Source organism: Ceratina calcarata, unplaced genomic scaffold (genome assembly GCF_001652005.2).
Source record: "Ceratina calcarata isolate Rehan_Ccalc_2016 unplaced genomic scaffold, ASM165200v1 scaffold78.2, whole genome shotgun sequence".
In the NCBI taxonomy this organism is placed as follows: domain Eukaryota; kingdom Metazoa; phylum Arthropoda; class Insecta; order Hymenoptera; family Apidae; genus Ceratina; species Ceratina calcarata.
This window is the reverse complement of record NW_017179105.1, coordinates 662,409-681,067: the sequence shown is the minus strand read 5'-3', so window position 1 is coordinate 681,067 and position 18,659 is coordinate 662,409. Positions and strand designations below refer to the sequence as shown.

Here is an 18,659-nt window from a genome sequence, read left to right as displayed (position 1 = left end):
ACCTATGAAAAATTTGAAATCACTATAATTCTAGCTTTTTAATAGTAATAGGAATCTATAATAACAAATTCAACATGCCAACATTGTTTAAGTATATGTATAGCCTATACATCCTTAAGTTACGACTGGCCTACTATCACTATATATTCATTTACTATCACTATCTATTGTTACAATCGATTAAATACAAACGTACGTCGATGAACATCAAATGCTATTGTTTTTTAAGTTTGATTTAAGTAATTGTCGTCCTTATTATTATCCTCCAGGGAATGATTTGTACCGCGTTTCTCGTTAATTCCATTACATACAAACACCTTTTTCCGAATCGCATACTAGTTTATCGCCGCAAGGACAAAGAATATAATGGACTTCTTCTACTGCCAACGTAGACCCATCTGGATACGCAAGATCTCCGCTGATCGTGATGTTGCTACCAGGTCTACACGTGTCTCCTTTTCCTAATAGAGGTACACATTGCGGCACGCTATATCTTACTCCTCCTAAAACCGTAATTACTCATTGTACTTTATTAAAATTGTAAATCCACCTATTTAGTTCAAAAACGATAAATATACCTAAAACGCAACAATGGTCTGGCGGACATTCGTAATTGGCTTTACAATGCGAGTTTTGCGCGCGGCAATTATAAGAAAACGTGAGCAAAAGAAACGAAGTGAAGATGAGGATCGGTGTCATCATTGTTATTTTTGTTAGCTGACTCCTGCAACGCAAACGCATCGAATTCCTTTTAGCATTTACGTTGATCAAATACAAATATCTATCGGTTGCATTTCAGATCATGTTGCTAAATTTTTATTTATTTTAATCCTACTTCAAGAAACTCGTCGTTCTCAGAATCACATTACGTAGGATCGTCTTATATGGAGCGATCTTTTGCCCGGAACTAACGATTAGTCACTCATCCAAATGATTTTGTGAAATTCGAAAGCACTGTATTCAAATCTACTTTATACAATAGTTCGTATGTTCTTCAGAATTTGAGTAGATCAATATTTTCACGATTTGCAAAACTACAATATTTCGTAAAGGATTTGAAAACAAAGAGAAGTGAAATTATTTCAGTAGGTGTCATCTACCAACTCACTTTCACACTGAACTTCTTAAAAATTTATAATGAGACTCACGCTATCCCTTTAGTAATTAATAATTCATAGTTTCGCCGTTTCCTTTATTAAAAACTGATTAAAGAGATAGCGTGATTTTACCTAAACGTCGTAGACCACACTCGGCAAACACTTGTTCACATTTGATCGCGCGAACCGATGAGCCAGTTATTTTTATATTCTCTTCCTCCGCTTCTTTCCTTCCTACAAATAAATTATTGATGCGCGCTTTTCCTCTCAACGAAAAGATAAAATTCGTATTTGATAAATCTCTCTAATTACGATATGAATCATGATTGAATTATTGTATGTAAATATAGTAAATCTAATAGAAGATTTATAATTAAATGCGCTTATAATTATCGTATTACACAATCGACTGGAAATCCCGCGAAAGAAGATTGTATCAGATAGTGAAAAACTTATTATTGCACGTAGGATTGATAATTAATGCCTTGTTCTTGAATATATATATGATGATGTCCATTGTCCATTTTATGTTTACTTATATGATAACTTGAAGATGAGTTTTGCTAAAATTGACAGTATTGACACATTGTCAATTAGGCAAACGAAAATACGCGTTCCCGGATCTTGCAGATCTTTTCCTATAATTTTCTTCGATATGTATCAGTGAGGTGTTCATAAGATGAAGATAGAAGATCCTCCTTCTATGTATGTACATATTCAAATATAGCGAAAGTAATGAAACATTGATCAATTACAATCTACATATATGCTCTAAGATTACAATTGACAAAACTGAAAATAATTTGTTTTCCCTACGAAACTTAAACTGTGGCGTCCTCTCTTGCAGAGGTTTTTAAGCTTGTGAACTTGTTATTGAACAAGTCGTTCCGATCAAGACATAACCTCTCGTGTATTATATTATTATCGATATTATTAAGAAGTTTGCTAAAGAACTCAGTTCAGAAACACAGTAGTGTGTTCACAATATGGAGCAATGCTCGAAAAAGCCAAAGTTAGACAATACAAGTATAAAAGAAGGTGAGGCTGAAATTCTGGTAGACACGAACGTATTCTACAATCCTGTTCAGGAGTTTAACAGAGACTTGAGCGTAGCAGTATTAACAACCCACATAAAAAACAGAAATAAACAAGCAGTAAATACGAATGGACAAAAACCGGAAGGTATTACTATTTTAGAAGCATTGTCAGCAACAGGTTTAAGAAGCATTCGATATGCCAAAGAAGTAGAAGATATCAAACAAATCATAGCCAACGATATTTCTGCTAAAGCAGTCACAAGCATTCAGCAAAATATTCAACATAATAAGGTTGAACATCTTGTGACACCAAGTCATCAAGATGCAATGTTACTTATGTATCAGAGCAGAAAAGACAAGTTTGATGCGATAGATTTAGACCCATATGGTTGTCCTACAATATTTTTAGATGGAGCAGTCCAATGCGTATCAGAAGGTGGGTTGCTTATGATCACAGCCACAGATATGGCCGTATTAGCCGGTAATTCACCTGAGACTTGTTATCTAAAATATGGAGCTATTTCCTTGAGATCTAAGGCTTGCCATGAAATGGCATTAAGAATATTACTCCAAAATGTTGCTTCGCACGCCGGACGTTATGGCAGATACATAGTACCGATACTCTCGATAAGTGCAGACTTTTATGTACGAGTATTTGTCAAAGTGTTTTCCAGTCAAATCAAATGCAAACAGAACGCGACGAAAATCGGCATGGTGTATCAATGCACAGGTTGCGAGAGTATTAATACTCGAGCATTCTGTTACAAGAGACCAACCAGTGGTTACAAATTATTGTTTCAGCCCGTGGATCAGCATTGTAAAATCTGTAATCACAAGCAGCACCTGGGCGGTCCCATATGGCTAGGTCCTTTACATGATCAACATTTCGTGTCTGACCTTTTATGCAATTTAGATGAAATGAAATTAGGAACATTGAAAAGGATAGAGGGTGTGCTAAATGTTATTCACGAAGAATTAGATTACCCGTTGTACTACACTCTCGATCGTTTGATGTCCATTATCAGATGCGTGACACCGTCGATGTTGGTGTTTAGATCTGCGCTGTTGAACGCGGGCTATCAAGTATCTTATTCGCATGCATGCAGAACTTCTATCAAGACGGACGCTCCGAACGAAGTTATATGGGATATCGTTCGCGCATGGGAAAAGAATAATCCTGTAAAACGAGACAAGCTACCGGAAGACAGTTCAGCGATAAAAATATTAGACACTCCAACAACTATCGACGTTTCATTTAATGTACATCCCTCGGCCAATCCGACGTCCAGGCAGAACAAGTTGACTAGGTTCCAGCAAAATCCTATGATCAATTGGGGACCAGGTACACGTTCAAGGACGAGGATCGACTTGGAGAACGGAGTAGAAATTTCGAAAAAGATAAAAAATCAGAATAAGAACTCCAGGAGAGAGAAGATAATTATTACGGAAGATATTGACGAAACGAAGACTACGTGAAATTATTTGTACATTTGTAAATTTTTGTAAAATAATATAAATTAAAACCCGGAATACGTGTTTTTCATCACTCATGTATAATTGGAAATATGAATATACATAAATCATTTTGAAGCTGTTTATCATTTCTTTTCGAGTAATCTAATCGTATCATGATTTGCTATCAATGCTACGCTCTCCGTGATAACTTCACTTGTGATCCGTTTTATATTGAACATGTAAAGCTTTATTTTTCTTTACTGTACATACTTATGTAAGCTCTGATGTTACTGCGTGTGTAATGTATATGCGTAATTAGCATTTAGCGTGCAAGTTGTCGAGTGGGAGAAACTTCACGCATAGTTGCCAGCACAAGGTCTTACCTACTCCTTCCACCAGCAAGTAGGCTAGATTCTCCTTCGGCGAGGATAGCGTAACACACGGCGTGACGTTCTCCTCCAGAGATTCGCCGGGGGGGTATCGAACCAATTTGCTGGTGGAAGGGGTAGGTAGGGCCTTTTGCTGGCAACTATGACTCCAAGAATTGATTTGTACATATCATACATTTTGCTCTCGTACAATTCAGAGAGTGACAGATCACGTCAATTATAAATTCGTGAATAATTACAAGCGATGGCTGCATCCACTATCACTTTGAGCAACGGGCAAAGATGTCCCGTGCTGGGCCTTGGAACTTGGCAAGCCGGGGTAAACATTTATAATTCTCTTTTACAAGTAGATAATGAATTTACAAAAAAGTCGTCAATATGTTAAGGATGATCCGAGCGTTGTCGAGCAAGCTGTAAGGGATGCTGTGGATGCCGGGTATCGACACTTCGACTGCGCCTACATTTACGGGAACGAAAAGGAAATCGGCAAGGCCCTACAGGATAAAATCGCCGAGGGAGTTGTGAAGCGAGAAGATTTATTCATCACGACAAAGGTAATCTCATATTCATCACTCAATATTCGATACTTCGTAATATTAGCAGATTGTCATTTTTCTAATTTCAGCTATGGAACACATCGCACAAGAGGGAAGACGTGGTGCCTGTCTGCAAAAGATCTGTGAAGAACTTAGGACTCGGTTACATCGATCTGTATCTTATTCACTGGCCCATATCATACAAGGTACACGTTTCTTCAAATAATTTTATACTTGAAGAACAATCGTAATTAGTATGTATCTTTTTTAGGAAAATGCTAAAAGCCTGTGGCCGGTCGATGAGAAAGGAAATCCAATGTTTGGGGATGTGGATTACCTAGATACCTGGCGTGGTATGGAGGAATGCGTCACACTGGGATTAACGAAGAGTATCGGGTTAAGCAATTTCAATTCCGTCCAAATCGATCGCGTCTTATCGATCGCCGCGATCAAGCCGGTGATGAACCAGGTGGAAGTCCACCCGAATTTAAACCAGAAGAAGCTGCGAGAGTTCTGTGCCCAACGTGGCATCACTATTACTGCTTATAGTCCTTTCGGTTCGCCTAAGCGTACTTGGGCGAAGTCTACTGATCCTCAAGTGACAATGGACGCACCGGAAATCGTCGCAGTAGGGAAGAAATATGGGAAAACGCCAGCGCAAGTTATCCTCCGATATTTGGTAAGCATGCTACAAACAATAGGTGACGTGGAACGGTTAATTAAAATGATTACTGGTTGTAGATCGATATTGGCACTATTCCCATTCCCAAGTCTAGCTCAAAAGAGCGCATCAAACAGAACATCAACATTTTTGACTTCAAGTTAACACCGGAGGAAATAGCGACTATCGACAAACTGGACTGCGGCCTCCGGATTTGTCCTGCCGCGGAGTAAGTAAATAATTGAATGTAATACACCTCTCATTTGTTCCGTCATAATAATATATATATTTTTTTTCTTAGGTTCAAGGGGCACAAGGATTATCCGTTTAACATAGAGTTTTAAGTTTTTAAGTATCATTTATAACAGTTTTTGTTCATTAAAAATTTTGTTTAGAAACATCTGTTGGAAATAAAATGTCTATTATTTATGAATATGTGAAATGAACATGCGTCGTTAAATGTTTGTTCATAAATTGTCAATTTGATCATAATAACACATAATGTATTTGTGTATTGAAATTCTGACTACACTCTTATCGAAAGGATTATAATAAGCTGTTGATAATGTGTTTAAATATTGCGACAAAATTGTGCAACCTTAGTAGTATTACCTCTAATCTTGACCCGTTCGATTCACGTCATCCGCATTATGTAATATCAATCGTAGATAAATTCAGTTAGTAGCATATGAAGGAGGTGGCACACAGGCATTAATAAATTATCCTTCAGTATAATCGTGCTACTTGGACGTCTAGTATTGATCGGATTGCATCGATCGGCACGAGTTTAACTTTCTTTCAGAGTACATAAAATCTATCAGCAGTCATGCCTGAAATACCCAATCTTACTTTTTCTAACGGGCACAAGATGCCCGTCTTCGGTCTCGGCACATATCAGGTAACAAAATATTGACACGCGTTTTTAAAACATCTGATCATAAAAATTGTGCAAGTTGTAATCGAAGGCAATGTTTTTAAATTGATCAAAATGCATTAATAAGTATCGCACCACGTGATCTGTTTACGCGGTTTATTCGAAACGGTGTAGTTAACACACCACGTGTGTGTCTAAACTATTTTGTTTTCCAGTCCAAAGCTGGAGAAGTGGAAAAAGCCGTGATGGAGGCGATAGATCTTGGGTATCGTCACATTGACACGGCTTTCTTTTATCAAAATGAAAAAGAAATCGGTCAAGCAGTTCAAGCGAAAATAAAAGACGGTACTGTGAAGAGAGAGGATCTTTTCATTACAACCAAGGTAATCAAATGTTATAATTAGACTGCAGATTTTATGAATCCATAGAAAAATATAATGATATTCAAGACGTAAGATAGAAAGTGACACGCATATTACAGTTGTTAAAGGATAAAAGAAATTCTTACTTAAATTCCATTTTTTAAATTAATGATCTGTTTGCAGCTTTGGAACAATTTCCACAAGAAAGAGAAGGTGGTACCAACATGTAAAAAGTCATTGGAAAATCTTGGCCTCAGCTACGTGGATTTGTATCTAGTTCATTGGCCATTTGCTTTTAAGGTGTCTATCAAATCGACACGCCTTTAATTAGCTAATGAGTGTTTTAATCAATGTTCCAATTGCAGGATGGTGATGATTTGATGCCCAGGGACGAGAAAGGCGTCCTTCAGCTATCAGATATCGATTACATTGAAACCTGGAAAGGTATGGAGGAGTGCGTACAATTAGGATTGACTCGCAGTATTGGAATTAGCAACTTCAACGAAGAACAAATTACTCGGCTACTCGGTGCTGCCAAGATTTTGCCCGTGAACAACCAGGTGATTTTACTGGTTTTTAATATTATTAGATACCAAATTTCTATATGCATTTATAGAAAACTATCTTAGTTTACATAAGAATCCGCAGTCTGATTATATTATCAGTTTGAAGACGTGCTTACGGTGACTCTCATCTTATAGGTGGAAGTCAGCATTAACTTGCATCAGAAACCATTGATAGAATTTTGTAAAAAACACAATATCACGATAACGGCTTACTCGCCTTTGGGACAACCCGGAAACAAGGCGGGTACACCGAATTTCTTGGAGAACCCGAAGATCCTTGAACTAGCTAAGAAGTATAACAAAACACCGCCACAAATTGCTCTAAGATATGTAGTAAGTCTAGTTTCTATATCTTATACTTCTTGTCGTTGTGTAAATAGTCATATGTAAAAATAGATGTGAGAACGCTATTTCGTGTTTTCAGTTCGTATTATCGGCGAAAAATAATTATCGTTAATGATGTCTAAGTAAGCGATAAGAATTAGTTGAATTTTTCGAATAGAAGGGTGAACACCGCGTTTTCTTTTTAGATTATATGAATCATAAAGAATTTGATATTGTGTTATCGTTATCTAAATAGACATTTAATGCGAGTAATATTTTCCAGATGCAGCAGGGTATCGCTATTATTCCAAAAACAGTGACATCGAGTCGGCTGAAGGAGAATATGAATATATTTGATTTTTCTCTAACGGACGAGGAGTCAGCGGCCGTGGCGACACTTGCCACAGGTCAACGTGTCGCACGATTCGGGGAGTAAGTTAAAAAAATTTTTAATAATAAGACAGTAATGTAATTTTCTTGAATCACTTTTCCAGTGCGAAAGGCCACAAATATTATCCGTTCGAGTAATGGAAGTTTCGTCGTGAAAGCAAGGAAAGGATGGCAGGAAACAGCCCGTCATATACATGTTCAATATAAACTGATAGTAAGGTATATCCCCTTTGAACTTATATAATCCCACACCGTAATTCGGCACTCGTTTGACCCTTGCCTGGTCAATTAGGTTTGAGTGCCATGGAAAATTTCAATGGCTCCGATATGACGTCATGCGGCACAACAAAACAGGCACTGCCGCCATCGAACTAACAATAAGTTAATTACGATAATTACAGATGTTTGTAACGAATAAATGTGTTAGGAACAAAAAATTTAATTAAGGAAATCTTCATTCACAAAAACCGCACTATACGTTACACTGTAATTTCCCGACAATCCAAATGAATTAGCCACACCTCACGGTTGAATACACTAACGAGCCATTTCTCGACACTTTTTAAAAGGAAACTCGTTTTCCAAGAACGTGTCACGCGGTGGCTAATCATCTTTCCGTAGTTGCCAGGATATAAAAAGATAATTAAAGAATCACGAAGGTCAACTATTTACACTAAATACTCTGTCACAAAAAGTGAAATTAAAATATATGAATCATATTTTTAAATGTTTTCTTTATACCTTATCAAATTTCTCTTACTTGTATTTGGAATATGCTTCTACGAAAGCGAGTAAGTATACGTTGATACAGGATTCCACCCGAAAAAGAGAAAAGAGAACGATTCGTAACCATTGAGAATTCTAGGCCAGACACCGTCGAGACCAACAAAGACCAACGAATGACAAAGACTTATGTATGTGGGAGAGAATCCTTTTTTAGGTTGATTCGCTCGACGAGTAGAATCGCTTATTCTACATTCGCTAACTACGATGTAATACGGATGGAATTTTTTTTGGATACCGGATAGCATTTTCGCGACGGTATTTTCCACTGTCTCCCCTCTCCTTTACAGCGTTAAAATCTATACTTGGCACGATCGATTTGATAACCAGGAAATTCATTAAATTGCACGCGTGTTTTGCTGTAACTGGAATTTCTCACGCGTATCGCAATGTTTGGTAAATTCGCACGCGACCTTCCTACGGTTTCCGATACGATAAAAGCAGGAATATAGCAGTACCTCGAAAGTATTCTATAATCATCTTCGTCGGTCACGTATACTTCCTCATATCACTAATAAGTAAGTCGTTACACGCGTGCAGATAAATTCTATCATGAACCATATCGCAGAAACGTAAGTTTTGTAAACTATCGTGTGCGTATACATACATACATACATGCATCGAACCATGCTTCTTTTCCACCAGTATAGTCTCTGAAGACCAAAACGAACGTCGAATCATTTTTCTTCTCTTTGTAGACTGAACGCAGAATTATCCAAGTCGAGTAGTTGCGCCTCCTGGAAGTCTAGAATGCTTGCCAAGATAAAAGAATGCCGCGACGCGATTAAGAACGTGATGTCCTTCGACATGCTGCGTGGCTATCGAACGCCAACCAAAACCAATTCCTGCGACATGAAAGCAATGTGTTCGGATATTGTTGCATTCAGCAGCTTAGCACTGAAGTACGACGAGCCGATTTTAACCGGAAATTCATGTGACAAGACAAACGACACGAACCGTTTCGTTACGATGGATAGGAAAGACAACATGGAACTCGTTAGAATTTGAACATTTGAACACGTCGGATATCGGTTTTGAGAAATCAGATGCCAAGTTTTACGAAGACTTTCATATGAACAATTGCGCATCGTCTCCGATTAAAAATGTACATACATATTCGATCTTGAGAACAACTTCTCGATATGAATTTCTTCTATCGCTATCGTTAAACTTATGTTTTGTTTTCTGTTTTTTCTTTTTATACAAGCTTTTTTATTTATAGAAGCATATTTATACCTATGGTTTCCAATAAACTATGTTACGATGCACGTGCGTGAACCCTTCAAGTAATTTCAAATAACTCGTCCGTTATTAGAACAATTTCAATCCGAACGTAAACATAAATATGTAACATTGCCATGATGCGTAACCAATGTGACATTATCAAAATCTAATACATAATGTGTTTCAACAAACTTTTGTAAGTTACTGTTACAGATTACGGACCAAGAGCACGACATCGAATATATCGAACATCGCGTAACGTAAGTATGCACATAATAAAACGCTCGTCGCGGTGATAACAGAAACGTGATTACATCTTTGGAATTATCGATCTTGTGAATAGCCCATTATGCTCGAGCAAACGGACCGACAGAACGGTTCGTTGCTATGCTGCGAGAACCTAAAACAAGTATCGATCGCGTTGAAGAAGGGGAGGACCGTCGAGAGCAAGGCGATGGACTTCATCCTGACGATACTCAGCTGCATAGTCCTTAACATTGACCATAGGACGCTATTACACGTATCAGGATATGGTTTCAGCAACAGGAGACTGAAAGTTTTGAGAAAAGATCTGGAAGACCTTCTCTATTTCCATACAAAATATTTCAACTCGTTGATTATCGATTTGCTATTGGATACTCTCAAGAAAGAGATTAATTGCCACTACAAATGCGTAAAACTGAATACTGGCGAAGCTACATCGATCAGATCGTGGAACAGAGTAATATTTCGGAGGAAAGTGAAGGCCGTTATAAGATTTCTGGTATTTCGTAAAATGAAAACGTCCTCTCATTTTCGCTACGCGAACGACACAATAGACTGGCCATTGTTCAAAGAGAAGATTAATAAGACGCTTAATATTAAAACAAATTTACCGATAAGAGATCTGAGGATAAATAAAAAAGTATGGAGCGAGAAGAAATACTTAGAATACGATGATAGGAATAAACCTGACGATTCAATTACCTCTTTAACAAACTTCTACTTCGCGATAGTTGGTTGCGTATTTATATATTTATTGTTCTGCGTTTTTTATCCGGTACTATTAAACGCTATGCGTGTATTCAGTGAAATCGTGTTATGGTTGGTATCGTTTAATTCAGGCGGATTATTTTATTAAACCTCGTCATTTTTTATAATGATACTTCGCGAATAATTTTATTAATCTACTTGATACGTTTATCGATTGTTGAGTCGATAAATCTGTTTAATATTGCTGATTATTTAGTGGGTAATCCTACTGTTTGATTGTATCATTTAATTTAAGATAAAGACAGATAGAATCAGTACAAATGTCTATCATGTAAATTATTATAAAAATTTTTAGGTTTATTCCTGTAGAATTTAAAATATTTATCTGTCTGATAAAGCATGACCCTTTATATAGTTCAGAAGCTTCATCAATCGGGTCATTCAAATGAATGATCATTTTAAGTTAAACGTATTACAAAATGAGCCTATTTGTACATATTTGTATATAAAACATGTTATCTAATAAATACCAGTGGCTTAAAAAATGTGGTCATCAGTTTCTTCTAAGTAATGAAACAACTGTTTGTTTATCGTCGAGTACAATTCATGGAAATAAATGCACGCAACATGGCGCGAAACATGAATAGGAAAGATCATGCTCGAGAACATATAATTTCTGTGTAGCGTTATTCTCAGTGATTCATTCATTCATTGTTGATGATCAAGAGACCCAACCGTCCCTTGTTGTGCCTAACGGACTCTGTGATTTTCCATAGGGCCTGTTCACCGGCGCGTCCCGGGGACTATGACACTTAAATAATTCAGAATACAAACACACATAAAGAATTCGTTGCTACGAATACTACGAATACATTCAGTTTCTTACGCAAGATCCCGTACGTACACATACACAAGACGAATATTGCGAAACGCATGCGCGCAAAAGACAGGACAGTACAATTTCATGGGGGCCAAAGATGCTGCTTGAACTTTTTCGAAACGAACCACTGCATTCACGCTTTTATTTTGATATATAGAAATTTGAGAACAAATGAACCAATGTTCGGGTAACGGTTAATGAAATGAAATCTTCAACTTTTTTATTTCTCGATAAAATTAATTTAACAGATTGACGAAGGAAGGCGCGAAAAAATTCGCCGACCAACGTTTAATGTACGAGTCTGTATCCGCAGGGCGGGAGGGATTGATTCGGTTTAAAAGGAGGGTGCGCGAAATTTCCTGGCAATGAATGTGTTCTACGCTTGGCAGTCAGTGCGGCGCATTTCGAGAACCGCAACAGTCTTGTCAAGATCTCTTTCGACCTGTAAAAAGGCAAAACCAATCAAAATGGCACTGAAATCACCGATGATGAAGTTCTACAACTGCTACGAGGTACCGGCCTTCGGTCTCGGTACATGGAAGGTCAGTATTATCGCTTCTATGGAAAAGATTTATTGTCGTTTCTCGCAGAGGAGAAACTTCTTCCCGGTTCCTCACGCAGCACCTCGCTACAACAAAACTAACATGCAACATCCACGTAATCTATTTCTGGTAGCAGTATTAGCCTCTCTACTAGACGCAATATGTTTCACACAATCTACATCTAAATCGTTCAAACGGTTTGCCTACAGCATTTAATTTCTTTTTACATGTTCCGAAAACAAAGTCACAACACGACACACGATAATGTCTTCCTGTTTCCATTTTATCAGACAATGTATGTCTACATTTGATGTATTAAAATTCCATTATGTAAATAAATAAAGTTAATTAGAAGCAGTGAATCATCTCTCTCCAGTTCGAGATACTAGAATTCACAAACCTAATCTTCCACGTATATCTCCACATATCCTATAGGTTCCTGACTCATATACTGCATCAAATTTACGATGTTACATAATCAACGTAAACTTTGTATGTGAAGTTACATTGGTTATAGATAAGCAGTAACCACTACGCAGCTCGATAAAGATAAGGTATCTGTCAGGATGAAATGTATAGATAATATCTAATACTTGAAGAATTTATAGAAAAATCATTACGTTATCATTGTGTAACATCACTTTTATTTTTTCATATTATGCAATTTGCCGCAAGTTTTTAATATTGTCTTTTTCAGTCGGAGCCTGGGAAAGTTGCTCAGATTGTTAAGGACGCGATTGATGTCGGATACAGACACATTGATTGTGCCTTTATCTATGGCAACGAGAAAGAAGTTGGCGAAGCGCTTAAAGCGAAAATGGATGAGGGTGTTGTGAAGAGGGAGGAGCTTTTCATTACGAGCAAGCTGTGGAACACTTTTCACCGACAGGATTTAGTCGAACCTTCCCTTAAACAATCTTTGAAAGATCTAAATCTCGAGTACTTAGACCTCTATTTAATTCACTGGCCAATGGCGTACAAAGAAGGAGATGATCTTCAGCCAAAGAATAAGGATGGCACTTTTGCCATGAGCGATGTGGATTATCTGGACACGTGGAAAGGCATGGAGGCTGTAATGTGCAAGGGACTCACCAAGAACATTGGTGTTAGCAATTTCAATTCTGAGCAAATAGAGAGGCTATTAAAGAACTGTACCATCAAACCAGTTACGAACCAAGTAAGTACGTTCGTTTAGCATGCTGATCTTTGGTATAGATACATTCTGTAAAATAATTTAAAATTTGCAGATTGAGTGTCATCCATACCTCACCCAAAAGAAGCTCTCGAATTTCTGTGCTGAAAGAGGCATTCTGGTTACTGGCTACAGCCCTCTCGGTTCACCCGATAGACCATGGGCTAAACCTGAAGAGCCAAAATTGCTGGATGACCCTAAACTGGGTGAAATTGCGAAGAAGTATAACAAAACGCCTGCGCAAATACTGATTCGATACCAGGTTCGAAGTCGATTTCCACTAATTATCTCCATGAAAATGTGCTGTTTTACAATGTTACATATCTTTTTCAGTTGGACCGTAATCACATCGTTATTCCCAAAACAGTTACCAAAGCCAGACTTACAGAGAACAGCCAGGTCTTTGATTTTAAACTTTCTCCGTCAGATATTGCGTGTATCGATACTTTCGACTGCGGTGGCAGATTTGTTCCTATGACTGGGTAAATATTTAAAATTACATTAATTTTCGATTTAATTTAAGTTCAGTTAACTCAACGCAAATATCTATTTTTCAGAACGGAGAAGAGTCCTTATTTTCCCTTCCACATTCCGTTCTAAAAGAGCTGAGTTAAGTTAAGAACTAATAGGTACAAACAACTCCGATTGTAATTATTTGCAGAATATTTTCTATATATATATTTTTTACGTAATAAAATTCGTATAAAATAAACTGCATTCGAATAAAAGTATAGATATTCATTAATTTTCCCAAAAATCCCACGAATAATTGACCACTAAAATGTGAATGATATCAATTGCAATGTACATATGACTTGCACAAACAGTATGTACTTAGATTAGTTGTGTAAATATAAAAGATAATGATACCAGTATGGTATAAATAAGAATGCCTGACTGAAGCTCTCATGAGTTAGTTCATTAATTGCTGCGCGTAAATAATGATGGCACAACCAACTGTGAAGTTTAATAACGGCAACTCGTGCCCCGCTCTAGGCTTGGGCACTTGGAAGGTAAGGAATGCATCGTAAAAGTTGGCAGAGAATATTTGATAAAAATAAAAATTAATCGTAGTCAAAGCCTAGCGAAGTAACCCAAGCAGTGAAGGATGCTATCGATGTCGGGTACAGGCACTTTGATTGCGCAAGAGTTTATCAAAATGAAAAGGAAGTCGGTGAGGCGATTGCTGCGAAAATCAAGGAAGGTGTCATTAAACGAGAAGACATATTCGTCACAAGCAAATTATGGAACACGGACCATCAGCCTGATCGGGTCGAACCTGCATTGAAGAAAACTCTGAGCGATCTTGGCCTTCAATATCTCGATCTTTACTTAATGCATTCGCCAATGGGTTTCAAAGGTATAGTGAATTATTTCATAAATCTATTATTATATGATTACGAAAGAAATGTTTTGCTCACAGCTGGTGATGAGTTTTTTCCCCAAGATGCTGAGGGCAATCTAATAGCGGATGATACCGATTATATCGATACTTGGCACGCTATGGAAAAACTCATAAAGCAAGGTTTAGTGAAGAATATCGGAGTGAGCAATTTCGATATTAAGCAAGTAGAACGATTGCTTGCTAATAGCACGATAAAACCAGTTACGAATCAAGTTGAATGTCATCCGTACTTCGACCAGAAGAAATTATCCGAGTTTTGCAATTCGAAAGGAATTACAATCACTGCTTACAGTCCGTTTGCAGCTCCTGACAGACCTTTCGCGGAAGCTAACGAACCCTTGGTGTTAGAGGATGCGAAATTAAAAGAAATAGCTGGCAAGTATAAAAAGAGTGCCGCGCAAGTAGCATTGCGTTATCAGGTATGTAAATGTTTTAATAAAATTGTTAAGATACTGTATTGGAACGGTAGTTTGAAAAGAAAAACATTTTTGAACAAGATACAACGTGGACATATAGTGATTCCTAAATCGGTAACAAAGTCGAGGATTCAAGAAAACTTTAATATATTCGACTTTGAATTAAGCCCTGAAGATGTGGATGCGATAAATAAGTTGAACCGTAATAGAATAGTTTGTTTCAAACCTGACAGGTAAGCTCCATCAAATAACGTTTAGAAAAACTGTATTTAAAGTGTATAATTCCATAATTTATTTCAGGTTCAAAGGCCATAAATACTTCCCCATTATGCTAGATATGTAATTATTTATAAAAGATGTTTGAGAAAAATACAATAAATTGTCTTTAAGTATCGTCTTCTTTTTATTAAATCCTCCTTGTCTTACCCAGAAAATAGTAAATCGGACTTACGATCATCCGCAATGGCACAATGAATCATCGCTATCTTCACAACCGCACATACAACATTCACAAAAGTCATCATCGCTGTCTTCTTCCCTTCGCGCATCAGCCAATCGTCTAGACCCAATTGGTCGATATTCCTCCGAAGGGCCAAGTGGATCGTCGCTGCAGTTGCACGGTACATCTGACATTCCGCTAGCGCATTTGCCTTTGCAATTACACTTGCAGGTACCTGGACGCACGTAGCCCGAGCAGGGAAGCGACGGGCATATTTCACAGGGTCCTTTCGGGTCGCAGGGTAATTTATACGCTTGGCATCCACTCATACCTGCAACGTTATTTTATGATGGTCTATGCTCTTACAACTAATTTATATACCACGTACCGTGGTCTGCCATTTTATAACGTGGTGGCTCAAACGGATTTCTTGAAGGACAACAACCTTTACTGAAGGGTTTACTGCAGGGATGAGAATGACAAGGAGGGACGTGACAAGGAGGAACAATGCAAGGAAGAGCGTGTTTCCTAGTGGTAGGCTTTTTCAGAATACATTCGAGATCCTCTGGAGTGATACAAGGACGATGACACTGTGCTGATTTCGATTTAGACTTCAACGATGTGCCTGGCTTATCTCCTTTAACTTCTTTTTCAACAATCACTGGTTTCTCGATTTCCTGTTATATGTAATGTAAAATATGTTTTCAATTAAGCTATTTCTTATAACAATCAACTAAACTGTACATTTTTGACGTTCGATGAATCTGCATTTTCTGCATGAGGTGGATCTCCACTTGCTGTTGCGTTCTTCGAACCCTCTGATTTTTGATTATTTGAAAACCAGTTCGGTATCCAAGAAGTTTTCTTTTCAGTCTTATTTTCCTGAGGTACTTCCGGTTTGGTCTCTTGATCCCGTTTCTGAATTTCTTGCACCGAAGTAGAGATCTCTGCATCACTCTGTGCCCGCAGAAACAAAAATAAACATATTAGACAATATCATTTGTAATTAAAATCATAAATCATTTTTACTAACAACAGCAGGCTCTTCCTGTTTCTGTTTCTCCTTCGCTGGTCGTTGCTTGCGTAACAAACATTTAGGCACATGTATTTTTCCACTGTAATCCAGACCTTGAACGCAGCTGACAATTTTCCTTTTACTGCAAACGCTTTGATACTCTTTAGATGCTAACAGTCGATCCATATGCTCCTTGAAGATCGTTTCTTTCTGCTCCAACTCCCTAATGCAATTCTTCAAATTCAATTCCTCTTGCGCCAGTTGACGAATCTTCGACAAGCACAGCAAATCCTCGGAATGTATCGAATGAAGACTTGGAGTAGTATAGCTTCGCACTTCTTTCTCCAAATTGTTCACGGTCTCGAACATCTCTCTGTTCGCAAGTTCCAACGACTCCAGTTCCATGTCCGTCTCTTCCAACTTCACATCAGTTTCAATAATTTTCTCCTGCAATTAAACCACGCTTCTTCGTTCGATGTTCAATGGAAGTACGATATACAAGTTCGAAACGTGAAATTCTTAGGCCGAGCGCAATTGATTCACACTAACACAAGATTTACCCGAATTAATCGTTGAATTTCAATCGTTCCGTACATGCAACTCCTCGGTCTCTCCGTTCAACTCCTTCACGGTTTTCTTCAGAGTTTTGAGGAGCGTCTCGGTTTGGTCCGGGTAACCGGCGAACTTCTTCATGATCTCGCGAACCTTGCAATACGGCGCGTCATCACATTTCTTCGACATCCACATGTTGTACGCGATCAACGCAGGTATAGATCGTTCCATCGTCGTAATCTTCTCTCTCAGATGCTTCTGCCTGCCTAGAAGGTCGCAACGCCGTTCTTCCATCCTGGTCGTGATGTCTTCGAAGTATGGCAAACCGTTCGTGATCGGTTTTGCATCCGACTTGGGACCTGAATAAACGGAAAGATTGATGTACACGCGATCGTACATGTTTTAAATGAACTTACATTTACAGCGAGACATATTGCTTGTTTCTTGATGCACTTAATTAGACTTAAAATCTTTGCCGAAGTTCAAAGTCACACACTAAACGGAGGATTCTTTTTCTTTTCTTTTTTTAGATTTCAAGATATTAGTACTCATTCTTACATTTTATCGAATATCATTGTCGGCAATACTAAAAAATTTTGATAACTTGTGTGAATGTAATGTTTGCTTTATTTCCTGTTGACAGATAAAAGTTTACAGTATCAATATTCTGATCGAAGGAGCATTCGATTGGAAAAAACTATCGAACAAGATCGTATGTTTTTTTCCCAAATATCCTCGATAATTTCTGACGTATAATTTAGTGGATAGAAAATCAGCATGAATTAAATATATAGCTTCCTGCGAAACGTTCAAAATGTATTAGATATCTACCCGATTCACGCGTTTCAACGATAAAACTGATAAAAAAGAGCATATAGCGAATTGTTTGAAATCTGGAGCAGATCGAAGTGGACAGCAATGTTGCCTCTCGATTCGGTCAAGAGTCAGTAAATTTTCCAATTAAGACGTAGGATGCAAACATAAATTTAATGATTACACGTGTAAATGGATTTTTCTTTAATAGAAGAACGGAGGACTTGACCAATATAGACGACGATAAATATTCTTTGATAACCGGGACCAGTACATCTCTTCAGGATAGTACAGGAAGTACGATCACCGGCTCAATTAGGGCCAACTACGAGCACAATTTCGAAGACCGAGTTTTATACGGGCAGAGCGGAGGTCGCAGATTTAGTTATAAGAAGAGAAAAACTTGCAGCGGAAATGGAATATTTAGTGCTCCTCCGGGCGTCAGTCCCCATCACGTTAAATCCTCAATTATTCGCCGTCACACAAGTTAGTCTCATACACTTACTCTGACAATGCATGTTATGTACAAAACTTGTGATTATATGATACTCTTATATGATAGATGGATCTCGATTGATTTTCGTGTGGCCACAAAAACCTCCTAGAAGTAGATTGTTAAGAATCTTGGCTCCGCTTATGCACGGAATCCTCATCGGTTTGTTATTTATGGACGCCATTCATCTTTGGCCAGGAGAATTCCTACCCACGTCCTTGCCTTCTATAATGCCCGTCCCT

The 18,659-nt window shown here is 37.9% G+C and overlaps 7 protein-coding genes across 16 annotated transcripts; 5 read left to right on the top strand and 2 right to left on the bottom strand.

Annotated features, from left to right (window-relative positions):
• Window positions 1-71: 71 nt before the first annotated feature.
• Window positions 72-1,331, bottom strand: LOC108630650 (astakine). Of its 3 annotated transcripts, none has more exons than XM_026818374.1 (3): window positions 1,230-1,331; window positions 579-724; window positions 72-503 (listed from the first exon to the last, which is right to left on the bottom strand). In XM_026818374.1, exons 2-3 carry the CDS (start codon window positions 700-702, stop codon window positions 304-306), a joined length of 324 nt encoding a protein of 107 aa, XP_026674175.1. In that variant the 5' UTR covers window positions 703-724; window positions 1,230-1,331; the 3' UTR covers window positions 72-303. The 3 variants fall into 3 exon arrangements, with proteins under 3 accessions (XP_026674175.1, XP_026674177.1, XP_026674176.1); XM_026818376.1 differs by lacking the exon at window positions 1,230-1,331 and adding an exon at window positions 1,109-1,140; XM_026818375.1 differs by lacking the exon at window positions 1,230-1,331 and adding an exon at window positions 836-1,090.
• A 613-nt stretch (window positions 1,332-1,944) lies between these two features.
• On the top strand, window positions 1,945-8,410 carry LOC108630644 (tRNA methyltransferase 1). Its single transcript, XM_018034055.2, has 13 exons — window positions 1,945-3,608; window positions 4,221-4,297; window positions 4,365-4,532; window positions 4,604-4,720; window positions 4,786-5,193; window positions 5,256-5,404; window positions 5,989-6,073; window positions 6,265-6,432; window positions 6,595-6,711; window positions 6,777-6,971; window positions 7,113-7,310; window positions 7,585-7,733; window positions 7,796-8,410. The coding sequence occupies exons 1-13, from the start codon at window positions 2,084-2,086 to the stop codon at window positions 7,827-7,829; spliced, it is 3,390 nt and encodes a 1,129-aa protein (XP_017889544.2). The 5' UTR covers window positions 1,945-2,083; the 3' UTR covers window positions 7,830-8,410.
• On the top strand, window positions 3,674-5,721 carry LOC108630643 (aldose reductase-like). Of its 2 annotated transcripts, XM_026818370.1 has the most exons (7): window positions 3,674-4,094; window positions 4,176-4,297; window positions 4,365-4,532; window positions 4,604-4,720; window positions 4,786-5,193; window positions 5,256-5,404; window positions 5,477-5,721. In XM_026818370.1, exons 2-7 carry the CDS (start codon window positions 4,223-4,225, stop codon window positions 5,517-5,519), a joined length of 960 nt encoding a protein of 319 aa, XP_026674171.1. In that variant the 5' UTR covers window positions 3,674-4,094; window positions 4,176-4,222; the 3' UTR covers window positions 5,520-5,721. The 2 variants fall into 2 exon arrangements, with proteins under 2 accessions (XP_026674171.1, XP_017889543.1); XM_018034054.2 differs by lacking the exon at window positions 3,674-4,094 and having other exon boundaries at window positions 4,105-4,297.
• Window positions 8,411-8,452: 42 nt separating the features above from the next.
• LOC108630651 (uncharacterized) lies at window positions 8,453-10,987 on the top strand. Of its 5 annotated transcripts, XM_026818373.1 has the most exons (4): window positions 8,453-9,046; window positions 9,173-9,376; window positions 9,912-9,958; window positions 10,042-10,099. In XM_026818373.1, exons 1-3 carry the CDS (start codon window positions 9,027-9,029, stop codon window positions 9,955-9,957), a joined length of 270 nt encoding a protein of 89 aa, XP_026674174.1. In that variant the 5' UTR covers window positions 8,453-9,026; the 3' UTR covers window position 9,958; window positions 10,042-10,099. The 5 variants fall into 5 exon arrangements, with proteins under 5 accessions (XP_026674174.1, XP_017889551.1, XP_026674173.1 ...); XM_026818372.1 differs by lacking the exon at window positions 8,453-9,046 and having other exon boundaries at window positions 9,353-9,376; window positions 10,042-10,987; XM_018034059.2 differs by lacking the exons at window positions 8,453-9,046; window positions 9,173-9,376 and adding an exon at window positions 9,489-9,579 and having other exon boundaries at window positions 10,042-10,987.
• Window positions 10,988-11,897: 910 nt separating this feature from the next.
• LOC108630683 (alcohol dehydrogenase [NADP(+)]-like) lies at window positions 11,898-13,996 on the top strand. The gene is made up of 5 exons (XM_018034108.2): window positions 11,898-12,092; window positions 12,790-13,269; window positions 13,340-13,546; window positions 13,618-13,766; window positions 13,842-13,996. The coding sequence occupies exons 1-5, from the start codon at window positions 11,916-11,918 to the stop codon at window positions 13,882-13,884; spliced, it is 1,056 nt and encodes a 351-aa protein (XP_017889597.1). The 5' UTR covers window positions 11,898-11,915; the 3' UTR covers window positions 13,885-13,996.
• A 68-nt stretch (window positions 13,997-14,064) lies between these two features.
• On the top strand, window positions 14,065-15,497 carry LOC108630684 (aldose reductase-like). The gene is made up of 5 exons (XM_018034109.2): window positions 14,065-14,297; window positions 14,359-14,644; window positions 14,708-15,108; window positions 15,187-15,338; window positions 15,406-15,497. Exons 1-5 carry the CDS (start codon window positions 14,226-14,228, stop codon window positions 15,446-15,448), a joined length of 954 nt encoding a protein of 317 aa, XP_017889598.1. The 5' UTR covers window positions 14,065-14,225; the 3' UTR covers window positions 15,449-15,497.
• On the bottom strand, window positions 15,485-18,517 carry LOC108630682 (uncharacterized). Of its 3 annotated transcripts, XM_026818363.1 has the most exons (7): window positions 18,430-18,517; window positions 17,528-17,744; window positions 17,154-17,470; window positions 16,578-17,006; window positions 16,289-16,501; window positions 15,933-16,221; window positions 15,485-15,875 (listed from the first exon to the last, which is right to left on the bottom strand). In XM_026818363.1, the coding sequence occupies exons 2-7, from the start codon at window positions 17,541-17,543 to the stop codon at window positions 15,559-15,561; spliced, it is 1,581 nt and encodes a 526-aa protein (XP_026674164.1). In that variant the 5' UTR covers window positions 17,544-17,744; window positions 18,430-18,517; the 3' UTR covers window positions 15,485-15,558. The 3 variants fall into 3 exon arrangements, with proteins under 3 accessions (XP_026674164.1, XP_026674163.1, XP_017889596.1); XM_026818362.1 differs by lacking the exon at window positions 18,430-18,517 and having other exon boundaries at window positions 17,528-18,012; XM_018034107.2 differs by lacking the exons at window positions 17,528-17,744; window positions 18,430-18,517 and having other exon boundaries at window positions 17,120-17,246.
• Window positions 18,518-18,659: the final 142 nt, after the last annotated feature.